The following is a 16,727-nucleotide window of genomic DNA, read 5'->3' as shown; positions in this document are numbered from 1 at the left end:
TAAACTTATGGGAAAAGCCCATCTTTTACATTTTTTTCAATCTCATCACCTCTCTTATTTCTTTAATCCCATTTACTTTTTTTTTAAAGACTGTCAATCCAGAATATTGGCATTAAACCAGTATTTACTATTGCAACAGAAGTGAGATCAGATCTTCTCTTTTGAATGTGACCTTAGAACATGAGATGTCAGAAAACAGTGAAATGGATCATCTGCTGAAAGACGTTACAATTATGTCATTGCTAGTAAAACAGTGGCAGAGAATGTGCCTGTATGCTGTATCTTTACTGTATGCAGTGGTATCATAAAAATAGTCCTAACACAGTTCACCCATCCCATTTATTAGACCACAAAAGTGAGCATGCAGTAACCCTGTTTTGGCAAAAAATAGCATGCACAAGAAGTGTTCAGTGATAGTTCAGAACCAAAGACAGCATATTTCTTTTACTAGTGTAGATGTACCTCAGGAGGATTAATTGGTCTTTTCCTTCAAATACTCGGTCCATGTCATGTACTGGAGAGATACTGAGTATTTCAGGTAAGTATGGTATTAAGGTTGTCAGTGACATGCTTAGAAGACTGGGAAAGCTGCACATCATGGTTTGGCACAATCTATCTGATTGATATGCTTAACCTGCTTCATTTTACTAGTCTTATCTGACTACAAAGTTTAATTAGATTCTGCTTCTTACATGACTACAGAGAAAGCAGCATCTATCCATTAACTACCACCATCACCACTGCTTGGCATTGCAATCCAGGTGAGGAGGAGCCCTCTCTTTGGAGCAGAAGGTGATGAACACAAGCACAGAGAGGGCAGCTGCATGAGTGACACAGCTGTTAGGATGATCAGCACAGTTTTCTGCCTCTGCTTCTTCCCAGGGTTGAAAGTTTCCCACTGCCTCCAAGCCTGCAAAGCAGGGACTTCCATATTATCACCGCTGTCTGTGCTGATAAAGGAACAGTTCTGGGTACATAACATCTGGAGCGTCTGTAAGTATGACACAATTTACAGAACTCCCCCCTGGAAAGCTGCAGAGATGTAAACCAAAGGTTGTACTTAGTAACAAAATTCAGTCTTCCCTTTTGAAAAAAATCTCTGTATTTTCACAATGCTGAGAGGTCTGTTACAGTGATAACATCTGGGCCAGGACAGCTGAAGACAGATGGTCACTACACTGGCAAAACTACAAACAAGAAGGAAAAGCAATTCTGTCTGCATGCTGACCCTACCAGAGAAAGCTCCACTTTTAGGTAAGATGTTGACTAGTTAGTTATTCAGTTGTCTCTACCCTGTACTTGTGCAATAAAGGCAGGGCATGAGCTTAACACTGGTTAAGTACTGTCCATATTTTTTTGTTGTTAGTACAGATTAGCTGTGATTTTAGTGTGTGCAAGTTAGTACTCCCCCACAGAGCAGCTGGGAAAGGTCTGGGAAACCGCCTGGGCCAAAGACCTTTCACAAAAGGGAAAATGGTACTGCCATCCTGTTCCAGTGGTTCCATCTGATGATAGTGAGCTGTGCTGTGCCATGTAGCCTCAAGCCCAGACCCCAGCTCCTGGCCCACTTTATTTTCTTGTACAAACATAATTACTGATAGCAATGAAAAATATTTGGGATTATTGTTTTTTCAAGTACTAATTCTGATTTTCTTCTCAGTAGAGAAGATACAGCTCTTTTTTTATGTTGGTTAAGTATGAAATGCAGGTCAAAGGTAAAATCTTTATCAGAAACAATACTTTACCCATACACAAGTCATAAACTACTAACTGCTCTTTACATAAAAATATATGAAGAAGAGGAGAAGAGGCAGCAGTGGTGGCAAGACTGAACAATCATTTGGTACAGCAGAACTGGTGTGCCATTCTCCAATGCACAAGGAACAATTAAATACAATTAAATTAAAACACAGGGCTGATAGAGGAAGTGTGCTGGAAGTCTGTAAAATAACTGGACTGCAGAACTGTTCACTGTCTATTCAGTGTAGGAACTAGAAAATGTCCAGTGGAACATTCAAGATTTGAATGGGACACAGTAAGAATTACTTCTTCACAGACAATTCAGCTGGGCTGTGGGGTCCCTTGACAAATGCTGCATGTGCCAAAAGTCTGCATGAGTTCTACAACTGATTGGCCAAATTCATGGAAGAAAAGTCTGTCAAGTGACAATAATTTCGGAGGTGCCATCTCTGACTCAGGGTCACCTTGATATTCTGGTTGGTTAATGCTGGATGAGTACTCTGCAAAATATCACAACTGTACAACTCCCAGGATATCTACCACTGGCCACTGTTGGAAACATGCTGTGGTGCTAGACATATCTTTTATCTCTATCAGTATGGCTGTATCATGTTCTTCCTTGTCTGCTCTGCTACTCCACCATTAGACCTGCTTGTGATCAGTTTTCTCCCAAATTTATTATACAAGTGGGGTCATGTGGAACAAGAGACTCTTTCTCTGCCTTTCCTAAAGAAGACCAGAAAGTGGGGGGTGGGGGAGACTCTCTCCCTTTGGTGGCAGGAGTTGCAGGAAGAGGAGGAAAGAGAAACCACTTCATCCACAGGAAAGCTGAGGGATTTGAAGAGCTCTGTGTACTAGGGAGTCTTCATCTGCTCCCTGTTTTCTTCTCTGTTCCTGAGCTTATACTGGCATTTGGATGAAGAGAGGAAGATATTACTCCCTGTACCAAATAGCCACTCTTCTCCAGAAGCCAAATATCTGTCTGAATTGAACTCCCAGCCAAGAGAGGATTTAACCTTTTTCCAATGGGAGAAAAATTTGACTGTGATTCACCCTCACTTTTTAGTAATTTATTACCCAACTTGTAATCACAGAGCACTGGTTGCTGGGGTCAGTACAGCAATCCCAGGAGGAAGCTCAGTGGTCTGTGATAAGAAGCCATATGAACAGGTGGTATCTTCTGCCCTCTGGTCAGTGACTGCTCCCAAAAACATTACCTTATGGTCTGGTTTAAAGAAGGTCTGAACCTCTAAAAGCTCTGAAAATGCTATACAGTGCATTAGAAACGAAATAGCAGAGTAATTTCCAAGCCTCAGACTCTCATTTCCTAGCATGGATAAGCTGCCTCATGAACAATGTCAGGCACAAGTGCTTGAGTAAATGACAAAAGCACAGCTATAGTTACACAGGTCAGTCTTGAACAACTGAACTCCAGCCATGGAACAGCTACATGCTTGAAGAATCTCACCTTAGACACTGGCAATATATGTTTATACCTGCAGCCAGACATTACAGCTGTCTCTCATCTCCCCGTCCAGAACTTCCGAGAACAGAACTTCTGAAGGAGCGTTAAGTCAGAATAACCTAATTTTATTACATTTTTCTTTTTATAAAATGGTCACTTTTAGAATATACACACTAGAAAGCTTAAATTAAAATTTTTGTGATATTTTTCCCCTAATTTTTCACAACCTTCTTTGAATCACAGGCACAAACAGTAGTTTTGGAAGCATGGAATTAAAGGCTAATTTTCTAGACCTTCTATAGTCAGCCAGACCCCATTTCTTTAAAATAAAACTTCCTTCCTAATCCTTCCAACTTCAGTACCTTGTTTCCTCCTTTTACAAGGGCTGCCCTTAGGCGTTTCCGTCAGGAGGTGAAGAAGAAAAGCTCTTTGACAGGAGAAGGATTACTTACTTCATTGCCTAGAGTGTTTGTCCTAGGCTTGTATTTCCCTATATTATTTCCTTTTTTTTTTTCCTTTTCCCATAGGAAGGCACTCTATTTTTGTGCTAGCATTGTGCCATGTTTGCACTATTTTTACAGCTCTGTTTTGGAGCTCCAAATATTCATGAATCAAGGAAGAGGTGTTTGACTCATAGTAAGGGATTTTTCTCCTCATTTTCTGAGAGGTTTTCACCGGAGCTGTGGACTGCTTATCCAGGGGAAAGCTAGTTACAGTGAATGCAGGGTGGTGTTTCTTTTGTTTGTTTTCATTTTTTAATTAGGTAATTCCTGTAATATAACCAACTGATCTAACACATAGTGAGCTGATAACACAACATGAAATTCTGCAAGTAGGATGCATGGTGGAGGCCACAATGAAAGACAGAGAGCACACAATTATACCACAATTCCTCAGTGCATGTTTAGAAAGATCAGGACTTATCACCCAAACTTTCCACAAATTAGCTTAAAAGTTGCTCCACATAAAGTATGCTAACACAGCAGTAAGACTTCTGCTCTTCTCTATGTGAGTCAAAGAATCTCTCCCTTCCCTCTATCTTTTCAATCTTAGAAATGCCAGGAATGCAATATCCTGTTTCCTTTGGTTTTGCTGGGGGCCTTGTGGGTGCTTTAGGAAATGTTTAAATGCTGAAACTTTATTAAAGAGCTCTGTTGTCCAAGAGAACCTCATTAGTCATGGACAATGAAAGACTATTAATAGTAACATCGACAATATGCAAACAAAAAGTCAGAACAGTGTTTAAAAGCCCTTTCTTCTCTCAAATGCTAAAGATCCTCTTACTTTAGTCTCATGATAGCCTCACTTTATTACTCTGCAGTCAGCTTTCCTGTTTGTAAAACTGTAATTTTTATTGTAAACACCCCAGAAATTGCCTTCTGCTTTTGGAAAGATATCTCTTTCAAGGCTTTTACAATCCATCTCAGAAAGGTAAAAGATCCTATTTTTGTCCCTTTGAAAAATTACAGTTTTCACTTTTGAAATAGTACAACTTTTAAGAACTCTAGCCTTGAAATAACACAGGGTTAACAAGAGTGATTTCATAGTAAGTCAGGGAAGCATGGACTGTTAGGATTTTACTGTGGATGAACCTTTCACAGTAAGAAAATACGATGTTTAACTACCCTTACTAAGGCTTCTAAGTTGTGATGAAAAGAAACAGAACAGATTTGTTTCCAGATGAGAGAGACAGTAAATACAAGCACACTTACATTCAGACTACTTAGATGGTAGGAAAAATTTTCTTTAAAAAACAAACACTTCCCTGAAAAACTTAATTAATGTTACAAAATTGATAAATGTAAATACATGTCATGTAAACTCATTAGGAAGAATCAAAGCTAACCTAAAAAAGAAGAGTCCATATCTCAAAATGAAAACATAAAAGGGATGGAAAGGCCCAAATAAAATAGTTGCTTTAAGCAATTTGCATTCTCTCTGCTTTTTTGTAGTGCAAAGCCATTAACTATATACAGCTCAATGTCTCTTTGGTCAGCAAAAAACAACCTAGAAACACAACCAAACCAATCCCTTCTTCTACAATGCAACATGTTTTTAATTAAGAAAGAATGCCAGGATGAAGGAGACCTTACAAGTTCAATAAACTGAGACCATTCAGTTTTTGGAAGTGGGGGAAAAGGGTTAAGGTTTTCATTGTAAACTTCACATGTTTTATGTTAATGCAACTATTTAAGCCCTTTCTTGACTTTCTGATCATGTCTTTTGACAGGAAAGGGAGTATTTGTTTTGTCTGTTTTTAACTCTCAGGAAAGCAAACTAGAACTGTCCAGAAATGTCTCTCCTTTATTCTGACCTCTGCCTTCCAAAAGGAGCAGTTTAGGCATGATGCATTTACCAGAGAACAGAAGTATGAAATTCCCTTTCTAATGCAAAAATCTTACCTGGGTAATCATTCTTGTCTACATCTGAGTCTCCTCTCAGAGTGAAGCCAAATCCCGAAGGCATGGACTGTGAGGCCCAGGCTCCATTGAGAACCTGGGAAGGGTTAGGGTTTAACCCATTACTGTGTCCATTGTAAATGAGCACTTTACCTCTTCTGTCTTCTCCTGCAAATGGTGCACCAATAGCAATGTCTGCAGTGGAAAAAAAAAATAAAAAAAGGAAAGGATAAAAAGAATGGACACAATTAAAAATTAACTCCCTGCAGGAAAATAGACTTAAATTGCTTCTGATACAAACATGCAAGAACTTCAACATTCTGTACTGCTGTGTGTATTCTAGCTTAAAGGCAAATATTCAAAATGTTAGCAGTGTTTTTTCTGTTTCAAACTTTCATGACAAAAGCTTATAAAATAATCCTATGAAGAGGTTGTTTAATTATACTAAATAGCCAGTCCACATTGGATACCTCTACATATTTCCAGGGCAGATAATTAGCTTTAATAAACCAAGCTCTAATGAATGCCGGCTTCTACTTTAATATTTTTAAACAGGTACAAATTTTCTTTGATTTCTTCTATGACCTGTTAATAAGGAGCAGCTATTAGATAAAACTAATTTTCTTTTTCCAGATAACATATCCTACATAGACAGAAAACTTCATGCCCTCAAACACCCAATGATTTAGAATGCAAAAGAGAACAGTGGAATATAATGTTTTCATCTATACCAATTCATCATTTTATTGATGGAATAGTACTGAGTCAGGAATTTCACAAGAGGTCTACGACACTATGGAATTAAACAGTTCAATCCTTAAAAATGAGGTGCCATATCCAAGAAGCAGAATTCACAGTGCTCTTAGTTTCTGTGCATGGGATGTGGAGACAATATTGTCTAGACTGAGATCCAACAGCTGTTCTAGCTGAGCTAGACAATAGGAAACAATACCTATTATGTACCTATAGCTCTCAATTTTGGGTTCTGATCTAGGAAATGATGCTGGACTTCTTTATTAAACTTGAATTGAGCACCTGGACTCTGTAGCTACACTCCAAAGGCAGAAGCGCACCAAAGCTCTATGACTGGCATATTCAGTTACGAAGCAGAAGACTCTGGCTCTAGAGTCTTCTTAGTCTTTATGCAGTGACAGAGAAAAGCAGAAATGACTTCTGCCTACCTCATCTGAATTCTGGAGAGACAGGAGACCAACACTGCCTGCCCAGAGTAGCTGAGGGTATCTGCTACTGCTCACAGGTAGAAAACAGGAATTCTCCACCATGAGGTTCAGCTGTGCTGAACTACATGGTGGGATTCCAGGATAAATCAGTGAGGGTACTCTCAGCAGCCACAATCCAATGTCTTCTACCCACCGGAGGGTATTCATATTTTGTACACTCTGAACCCCAGTGCAATTCTATGACTCCGGACATGAATGATCCCTCACGCAGCAGCCACACAATGAGGACATTGCCCTAGAATCTAGTGGCTAGAGCACAAGGGCTGTGAAAAACAGCCCTTGAGGTAATTAATTTTTCCTTGGTTCATTAATTTTCCTCAGTTCATTAATTTTTCCTCAGTGGGACAACTATTCTAAAGGCTACTGTGCAAAACAGCTCTTCCAGGAAAAAACTTCTTGTTGTTTTAGATGCAAAGATACCTGCTTTGAAGATCCCTAACATCCTGGAAATAAGAAGTAAGGTAATGCATGCAGGGAAAACCAAGATGCCACTGATCATGTCTAGGAGGCTAACTTTAGGTGCTCAAGGTATCCCAGCTTTCTGAGGTAATCAAGCAGTAAGTTTATTTGTTCTGTTTCCTTGAATGCAGGCTGCCAGTCAACTTACATGAACATTTTGTTGTGTGCATGTGATATAAGCATTTAAAAGAATCCATTATGCACTGGTTTTTTAGTACTTAAGTTCCAGTGGAAGGCTGACTCCAAAATAGTACTTCTGTACTTGCCCAATTCTTTCATTGTTGACAAAATGCTCCATGTACTGAGCCTCACTGAATTATCAAACTCTTCCAAACATTTGAGGAGAGAACTCTGATTTTAAAAAAATGAAACATCTTAACCAAGTAATTAAATGTTATTATAGTTATAAAACAAAGGTATTTTTATTTAAAAATACTAATATTTAGTAAAAAAAAATCACACTGTAGTCAATCACACTGACTGCCCTCTTATTGGTCACTTTTCATGATTTAGGTCTCAATATCAGTTTCATTAGCATTGGTGTAAATTCTCATGAATTTCAAATGTATAACAAAGCCTTTTCCAGCACAGCACAGACAATGTTTGCTGCTTGGGCATTTGTAATTTCAGTGTTACAAGTACACTACATTACATACAAATTACCATTATATCCATCTTGATTGAGATCTCCAAGGTGTGTGATTGCACTGCCAAATCTACCAAACACTTCAGTGCCTGTCAGAATTTGTGCATCTTGGAAGAGGAACGCACTTTCTTGCAGATACAGATAAACTTGCCCAACTTCTTTAGGCTTGCTCTCAAATTCTCGTTCCATAAAAAGAGGGGCACCGACTAGGATATCATCTAAACTGGAAAAAAACAAAAAACCAGTGTCACTGAGAGACTGAGTGTAAACAACACAGTTTATACATTTGCTAAACAAGAAGCTGATAATTATCATACAGTCAGACTAAGCAAGGTAAGAAGGCACTTCTGGAGTCCTCGTTCAAACACTTGGTCAAAGCATGTTCAATTAGGGAAGGCTGTCCACAGCTATACACAGTTCAGTTTTGAATATCTCCATGGATGGAGACTCCACAAACTTTCTGGGCAATTACTTCCAGTGTCTGATCATCACCACAGCCAAAATGTTGATTTTTTTTTCTAGGTTTAAAAGGAATTGCTTGCACTTCAATTCATGCCCACAATAGACACCAAAAACTTACACTTTGCAATTGATGATGCTGAAGTCAGCAATCTAAAAGTGAATCTGTGCCACTAGAACAAATTCTGTAGATCTGTTTTACTAACAGGGCCAGCAAGAGACAAATTTTAGTATTAAATCTAGTTTTTGCAAATTATACATCAGTTAAGTGACCAAAAGAAAAAACCCTGCCACTTTACAACAGATTTTTGAGTAACATACATGAAACACAAGTAGAACCTCAATTAATAGAGAATGCATCATCACTTCTTCATATAGAAATGGGAGACAAAGCCAAAGTCCTATTTCTGAAAACACTTCTGTTCTATACTAAGTACACAAGTAGTTGCAGTGCTCATATAATTTTCTGTACTGAGTATTAAAAAGAAAGGACATAATCAAATCATAAAAATAAGATGCTTAGAGGAAAAAGTCTGTCCATTATGCTACTCCAAGAAGAATCAGTAAAAGAACACAGACCAATCAAAGCATATTTTGCATGTTATTGTTCTAAACAGCAATTTTTCAACACATGTCACCAACATTTATTCAGAGGGAATAAAAAGATCCTTTAATGAACTGTGAAGAATAAAAGCAGGTGTGATTGACAGACTCATAAAAATCAGAAGTATTCTTAATGGATTATTCTGATCTATGAAATGATAGCATCAGATTAATTGCTGAAGGTTGCTCAAGGCCAAATAATAAAATAGTTTGCATGACATTCAGTGGTCTTTGATCATCTGTATTAAGGAAGTCTGTTACTGCAAATAACTAGGAATACTTAATCACAGAACATTTAATTTGGAAAACATTTTCTTGCTCTAATGTGAAATTTTTTTCAAACTTTGTAAAACTCACAGAAAACTTTCTATTCACAATTCATCATATTTCCAATATGAGTTTTTATCTATCAGCAAACCAAATAATAAAATTGTACTGCATTGTTTTTCCTAATCCTGACAGAAAAAAATCTGTATGATTCAGCAGTATTTCAGGTATTATTTTACAGATGTACACTATGATTCTAAGATACAAACTGTAGAATTTAGCACAGAATATTTCATCTAGAAAAAATAAATTTCACTGTAGAACTTACACATTATATAAGTTGTGACAAAATACTTCTAGGAATGTTATTTTTCTACTAAGTTTTATAGCATCTTTCCATAAAAGAAAGTGCAGTTCCAAATGTCAGGTCAGTTTGGTACAGCTGTCCTATTTTTTTATGTTAGATTTTTCCCTATGGCATAAATAACTAAAAAGGAAGGAAGCAGATGCTGACTTGACATCAAAGGTGGGATTTCCCTTTAACACTAAACATTAAAAATCTTCCTCTACTAATGGAAGATGTTTGTGGCTGGGACAGAATATCAGCTGAAATGGTTGCCATGAAACAACAGCAACAACAGAAAGAAATAATGAATGCTGTTTTAAAAATAAGTTATTTTACATATGCCATATACTAAAAGCATTACACAGTAGCACTATCATGAGTACTGCTTCAGTACCTCACAGTCCAGATATTCCCAGTACTTTGGAACGCCACAGAGTTAAGTGCTGTAGGAACCACGAAATAAAAAAATGTGCTTGGCTCCCTTGAATATTTTACAAATGAGCAATTTTAAGACTAAAGGAATATTATTTTAGAGATGATAAGGAACTAAATCACTGAGAGTCAGAAAGCTCCCAGCACACTGATGTAAAATAAACAGATACCCAGATACCTTTAAAACCCTGGTCCATAGAGCAAAATCTATAGTGCCTAAAATGAAAAGAGAAACACAGACTACGTATTGTGTACTAAAACTCTCTAAGCAGAAGCCTAACTCAGAACACATGATTCACCAGGTGATACAGAAAGCAAGCAGAGAGGAACTGATGCTTGTTGAACAGGGAGCTCATCATCCCAGCTAGAAGTGCACAGTACTGGGTTATTTTTCTGGTAAAATTTCAACTTTGCTAAAATAAATCACAGTGACTCTATAAAATGCATACACAGTCCAGGGCTCATCTTCTGATGTACTGAGGGACAGGTGGAAGGAAGGCACCTAATACACTGACCTATTTCTCAACTGGTTATGGGCAGCAGAGCCACTGGAACACTCATAACACTTGGTTTGTCTTCCCTCCAAGTATTTTTAGGTATTGCCCCCACCAAGACCTTCTTTTCCTCACTGTCTTAATTTTTCCCCCTTCTCCTTCAGAGCTGAGCTCTGTTGGTCAAAGCACGCTGCTTCAGCAAGTCCTCTGCAAGAGGGAACTCTCCCTTAGGCAATTCTAGAGGTTTGGGATTAGAGTGTGGGGTTTTTGTGCTGTCACAGCAGTGTACTATAACTAGAAAGGAAGGATTTGTCAGCTACCCAACTCTCTCTGATCCTCATTTACTTTCTTCTGGTTCCTCTTCAAGTGGGTAAAATAAGCAAACAATTTCTGCTTACCATACTTTATACTCAGTTCTACCTCCCAGCTTCTACAACTTAATTACTTAGAGAGCAAGCAGTCAAGGGGGCACGGGGGGTGTGTGTATTTGTTGGGTTCTAAGTGCCTATGTGGTTAGTATTATGCATTTTATTGGTGAAAGAGGATATTTCAATTGGCTTTTCACATTGTAGGAGTTTGTATTTACAAAATTGAGAGTTCTGAGTCAAATTCAGTTTGATGTGATTACTTTTAAAAAGCCATGAGTAAATAAAAGCAAAAGCCCCTGGACAGTAATATTAAACCATGAAATGCAGTTCAGTGTGCAGTGGTATTTTGAACTGATTCATTAGATTTCATTATTGCACTAAGATGCTAGAGTTAACATAAATGGTATATTAATTTTTGCTCCAACACAGAAAAGTAACCAGCCAGAGTTACTTTCCTTCTGATTAAAAAAAAAAATCTTTAAAAAGCACAAAGCTGACCACCTGCTGAGACTGTGTGCCATTCCTTTGTATCCTGCAGAGTAATAAAAAGCAGGAATATGGGAAATGTCAAGAGGTCAAAGTATAACTATGAAAAGCTTTGATATAGGCCAAATAAAAAAAAACAGTAAACAGTTTATTTCACTATTTTTATTGGACTGATTCAGCCTAAATTGAAAGTGCTCTCTTTTTCTCTATTTACTAGGAATGTTGCTTGTATGTTGATGGCAAACTTGATTTATTAAGTTTCATTGCGGATTTCTCAGAATTAGCAACAGGCAACTAAAGGGTAGTTCAAGCAGTATCCTCAATATCCCTGTTCTGCCTGCAATCCTGATGTGGTGCAGATAAAACTGCATTATTCACTTTGCTATATCCACAGAACTGCTGGGCTAGATCTACAGAACTTTATTCCCAAAGATGAGCCTAATCTTTGAGCCATATCCTGAGTCTTATTACAGGAAAGCACTGTTCCTAACAATCTTGTATTCTTTTTTTTCCAGCAAATAACTTAATCACGTTTCTCATACTGATGAGGCCACAACTACCTCCTCATCTTTAGCTGAATAAAATATCTAAGTGAATTTGAAGTGTTAATTCCCCTTTTGCTTTTTTTCCCCTCCTTTACTCTTCCTTTCAGATAAATATTTCTATTGATTATATGTGCAAACCAGCAAAGGCAGACTACATATCTAATTAGACATGTTTATCCAGTAGAGCTTTTTGTGTTTTGTTTTCTGTGGGATGTTTGGATCTCAGGAAGAGTCTTTAGATTTCTTTTAAGATATAGATTGGGAGACCACACAGATCTCAACAGCAGTTTGATTATATTATTGACATAAACTGTGGTTTTAGAGGTACACAGAAAGTATGAGACCTGCCAAGTAACCCTAGGGTTAACAGGAAATAACCTGCACAGGAAATAGTTTGGTTCAGTAAGAAGTTAAATAAGTACCCTGTAAGTCTAATGAGTGTCTATTGCACCTTAGATGAATGTTTCTCCACCCTTTAACATTTGTAATACATCAGTAGGACGAAATAATTTCTGATTCTGTATATCAGAAAAACCAAAATTTTAAAAACTGTGATACTATGACAAAATTTAATCTCAGAAACCAGGAAAGATTTGAGTTCTATGAAGCCACCATGGAAACTGCTGAAGCTTCTGTTCTGGTTTTGTTTTGGTCTTTTTTTGCAACTGCAATAACACTTTACCACCTTGTTACTTTTCTCTTCTCTTGTAAAACTCAATCTTTAAAGGGTCACTAGTCACTGATGAGAAGCAATGACTCAACCCAGAAAAATTATTTCATGCACTATGTTTAAGCACTTAATAAGAAATGATCACAAGAAAAACATATGATGTAGACACATCTGAGGCATTCTGCAATAAGCAAGAGTACACTACATCTCCAAATATTATCCTGGCTCATCTTTGTGGAGACTTCCAAGCCTCTGAGTTTCAGGGATCTTTATCTCCTTGCTAGATTGCTACTATAAATATTCTCTTACTAAAGTCCTCTTCTTCTAAAATGTCTAATCAGACTTTGCATGATTTGAAAGTTAACAAGAGTTTTGTTCAACAGAGCCTGAAACCCCCAAGTATCTTAGGGATCCCCAAGTATGATGACCCTGGGAGCAGAGCATCATTATCCCTCTGACACGCACAATGCCTGCTGTGACAACTGTGGGGCACAGACAATTGGTGGTCTTCAGGATGATAAAAATGGATGGCCAACCAGCAGTTGCTGGAATGAGGAAAGAAGAGCTGATGGCATTAGAAGGCTTTTAAAATTGAGAAGTGAAGCTATGGATGACAAAATTTTCCTGTATGGGAGGCTGAACTTCTGACTTTCACCTATCTCTTCCCCGTGGTGCTATTTATTCACGGTTTTTCTACCTGGATCTGTTTCCTAGGACTCTGGATGCTCCTATGACACACTGTTTTGAATAAATATTCAGGGAGATAAACTCACCCAAACTAGGCCTGCAAATACTCATGCCACTGTAACTGCACAAAGATAAGTCTATGTGGAAAATTAAAATTAGAGAAGCCAAGAGAAGCATTTTGAGGTATAAAGCACCTGAAAACCTACATTTATAAATAAATATCAGTCATTGCTTCTATTAATGTTCAGTGGAGCTGAATATATTTTGTAACCTACCCATCATTGTTAACATCAGATACTGCAACTGTGTACCCAAAATAGGACGCCATCTGAAAATAAAAAACAACAGATAGGCTTTCATAGCTGATATAAAATGTAAAGTTTTTTTTACTGATAATCCTCTTTGATGCACTAGAGATACAATATTTCATCACACAGTTGCTTGACATTACCTGCTCACCAGTGAAGTTCTGAATAAAGGTCAAGTCAGAAGAATTAATAATTGAGACCTGGCAACAGAAGAACAAGGAAAGTTTCAGACACACATGGAGATACTATGGCACGATATCACTGCAAAAGAATTTAACATAGTAAAAGATGGTCCAAGAAAAAACAGTTCTTTTTCTGTCTCACTACAGTTATCCTGTAAGATCTTGAACAAATTGCTAAGATTTCATGACCCTCATGTTCCCCATGAAAAAAATAGGGAAAAGTATTTCCCTTCCTTGCTGGACACTGAACAGCAAGTCACAGACTATCAACTAATCAGTGACTAGGCATGAAAACATGAACTTAAAACATAAAGAAATTTTAGGAATTCTTTAATGTAAAGATTTTTTCCTAAAAATTCTACAAACAAATCCCAGAGACACAAGGAATTTGGGGTCCATAAAACTAGAGAATGTGTCTGTAGCTGTGATCTCTTTTCCCACTCAGGATACTTGTGGAACTTTTTGCCTACAAGTTAACAGCTGTATCCACAAATGTATATTGTTTTCTCCCTTCACTTCTAACTGCATATCATGACTCTCTGCATCTGGATTTCAGTGTATATACTTACAGCACTGAAAGTAAACAATGGGTATGAATAATCTGAACTTGGACTCCTCTGCACTGTGGACACAGCATTGCACAAAAATATGGGTGAGCTTGGGTCTGATAACACTTGGTGGGTATAGAGATACTTGTCAGACTCAGAGCATGTAACTGTAATTGTGATTGCCTAGTGAAAACAGACATCAGAAGGGACTAAGTGCTTACCATTCAAAATCCAAACCAGTAAAGGCATTCCAACCCAGCCAGATAAGCCTGAGGGTCAAAGTCAGTGGCAGTTTTCCCTGATTTGAAAGTTTTGTATGAAAGAGATAGAAAATATAATGTAGCATTTAACCTTACAAATAGCTTAATTGCCTTCTCACTATAAAAATTATAAAATGAAGGTCCAGTACATACATAGCCAAAGTTCTGTGCTCCCCTTGGGACTCCAGCAACCAGCTCTGAAAGGATAAACGATCAACAGTGAACTGGTTTTGCAATGTGAGCCATGTATGTAACATATATCCCACACCACTTAGAACTTCCTTGATATATATGTCCTTAGGATCCCTTAGGATTTTGATTTGTGATCTGTATCTGAAAGACCTGTAAATCACGTCAAGCCATTATTTCATAAGACTATAGCATTCACCTGGTTAATTTACTGGCACAAAACGTTACCCTCTGACCTTTGAATACACCCATCCATGGATCTCTTTCTGTTTAGCATTGCACAGTATAATAAAGTTCTTGGTACAATTCAGCTTGTTACCTGACAGCTGATGAAACAAAAATTAGTTATGGCATCACATACTAGAGCACAGAAGCTAAATAGAACTGTCCTTACAAATACTTAGTTTCTTTTTGCCTACCAACAGTTTGGCTCATCCATTATTTCACTTGATGCCATGAAAGTGCTTGACAAATTCTGCACCATCTACCTAAAAGCATTACAAGGAAATTTTTGTGACTGGCATTGGAAGGATCCACTGAATAAAAACATTAAACATTAGACCTAGCTGCCTTCTAGGAGTAATTTTGCTCAATGGCGAAATCTTAAACAACTAGTAGAAAAAATGAGTAAAAATAAGAAGGAAAAAGCAAAGTCCTGGCCTGCAGTCATGCAGTCTAAGTCTTGCCTCATTAGGATATCCATATCAGAAGACAGCAGCAGGAACTTCGGATAACAGAACACCTCAGCCACCTGCTTGTACAGACCTAGCCTTCCTCTCTTCCTCACTGGGATCATACACTTCTCTCTGACTGAATGTGTTTGCTCAAGGGGAAGTGGAAGTACTAATGAAAGCCTGAACATGAAACAGGATGAATCTCAAGTCAGCCAACTATGCAATATTTTTGTACCAGTCATTCACATGAAATACTGATTCAAATATCATCCATGATAGAACTCTGAGTACACATTAAAAAAGCAGCCAAAGATGTAGCCTTCCATTACCTCTTTTTACACATTATAGTGCTTGGCTCAAAACTGTGTGGTTTTGTATTTATTTTTGAATCCTTCATAATGGAGGACAGGCAAATTTAACTGCAGAGGGGTTAAGCACCAGCAGTTCTGGAGCACTGGGTTTACTTGAGGAAATGAACTATGTCCCTAATGGCTTTGTGAGTCCGGACTACAGAGCTGTTCAGCCGCTCAAGAAAGCCACCCCTTACGGAATTCAAATTTTTGTGTTACTTTAATTCTGTTATGTTATACTGTCTAAGGAAAGAATTGTCTCTGAGAATACTGAGTACAGAGAGCTTAAGTCTCACCAGTGTTTCAAATGCATAATAGGAATGTTCCTGTGCAGAGACCCAGAACAAGGAATTTAGTAAGTGCATGGCCATATGGTTTTCATTCAAGTACACACGTGCTTACCTTGTTCAGAATCCCCAGTAAATTCCCCAGCAGCCACTGAGTAACCTGTTTAAAGATAAATTTAAAAAAAAAACCCAACTTGATAAAAATTTTTTTCAAACAATATGCAAGGACCATCAGATTTGAATGTTCAATGGATCTGCTGAATACAAGTTTTCTAACATAAGTATACTAAAACTGTGTGCAGAAAAGGAAAATTGTTTATCACACTACTATGACTAAATTAATGGCAGGTTTGAATGTATAAGAAATTGATCACTCTTCTCCAAAAATGAGCTTCTACATCAATGATACTTACTAATTCATCTGAAAAATCCACCAGGTACTATGGTGTTTTGCCCTAATAGCTATTGACACAATTCAGGTCTTCATTATTGCTCTGTAATTTGCAAGTGTCCTGGCTGAGCTTTATTAAGAAAATAGATTTCCAAAGATGCAGTAAAGCACCTCCTGGAGCTTTAGTAAACCTATGAGACAGTAACTACTGACACCGTAAAGAAAGACTTC

The 16,727-nt window shown here is 37.7% G+C and overlaps 1 protein-coding gene across 1 annotated transcript in view; it reads right to left on the bottom strand.

The window, feature by feature from the left end:
* The window catches only part of ITGA8 (integrin subunit alpha 8), a 109,681-nt gene that overhangs the window by 73,348 nt on the left and 19,606 nt on the right, over nucleotides 1-16,727 (bottom strand). The window contains exons 8-13 of the mRNA XM_041490079.1: nucleotides 16,221-16,265; nucleotides 14,759-14,802; nucleotides 13,759-13,815; nucleotides 13,583-13,635; nucleotides 7,968-8,173; nucleotides 5,608-5,799 (exon numbers count right to left, since the gene is read on the bottom strand). Of these exons, the coding sequence (XP_041346013.1) occupies nucleotides 5,608-5,799; nucleotides 7,968-8,173; nucleotides 13,583-13,635; nucleotides 13,759-13,815; nucleotides 14,759-14,802; nucleotides 16,221-16,265 (597 nt within the window). The remainder of the gene's footprint in view (nucleotides 1-5,607; nucleotides 5,800-7,967; nucleotides 8,174-13,582; nucleotides 13,636-13,758; nucleotides 13,816-14,758; nucleotides 14,803-16,220; nucleotides 16,266-16,727) is intronic.

This window comes from Pyrgilauda ruficollis, unplaced genomic scaffold (assembly GCF_017590135.1).
Source record: "Pyrgilauda ruficollis isolate IOZ18807 unplaced genomic scaffold, ASM1759013v1 scaffold12, whole genome shotgun sequence".
NCBI classification, from domain to species: Eukaryota; Metazoa; Chordata; class Aves; order Passeriformes; family Passeridae; genus Pyrgilauda; species Pyrgilauda ruficollis.
The sequence above is the reverse complement of the archived record's forward strand: the minus strand, read 5'-3'. Positions and strand labels throughout refer to the sequence as shown.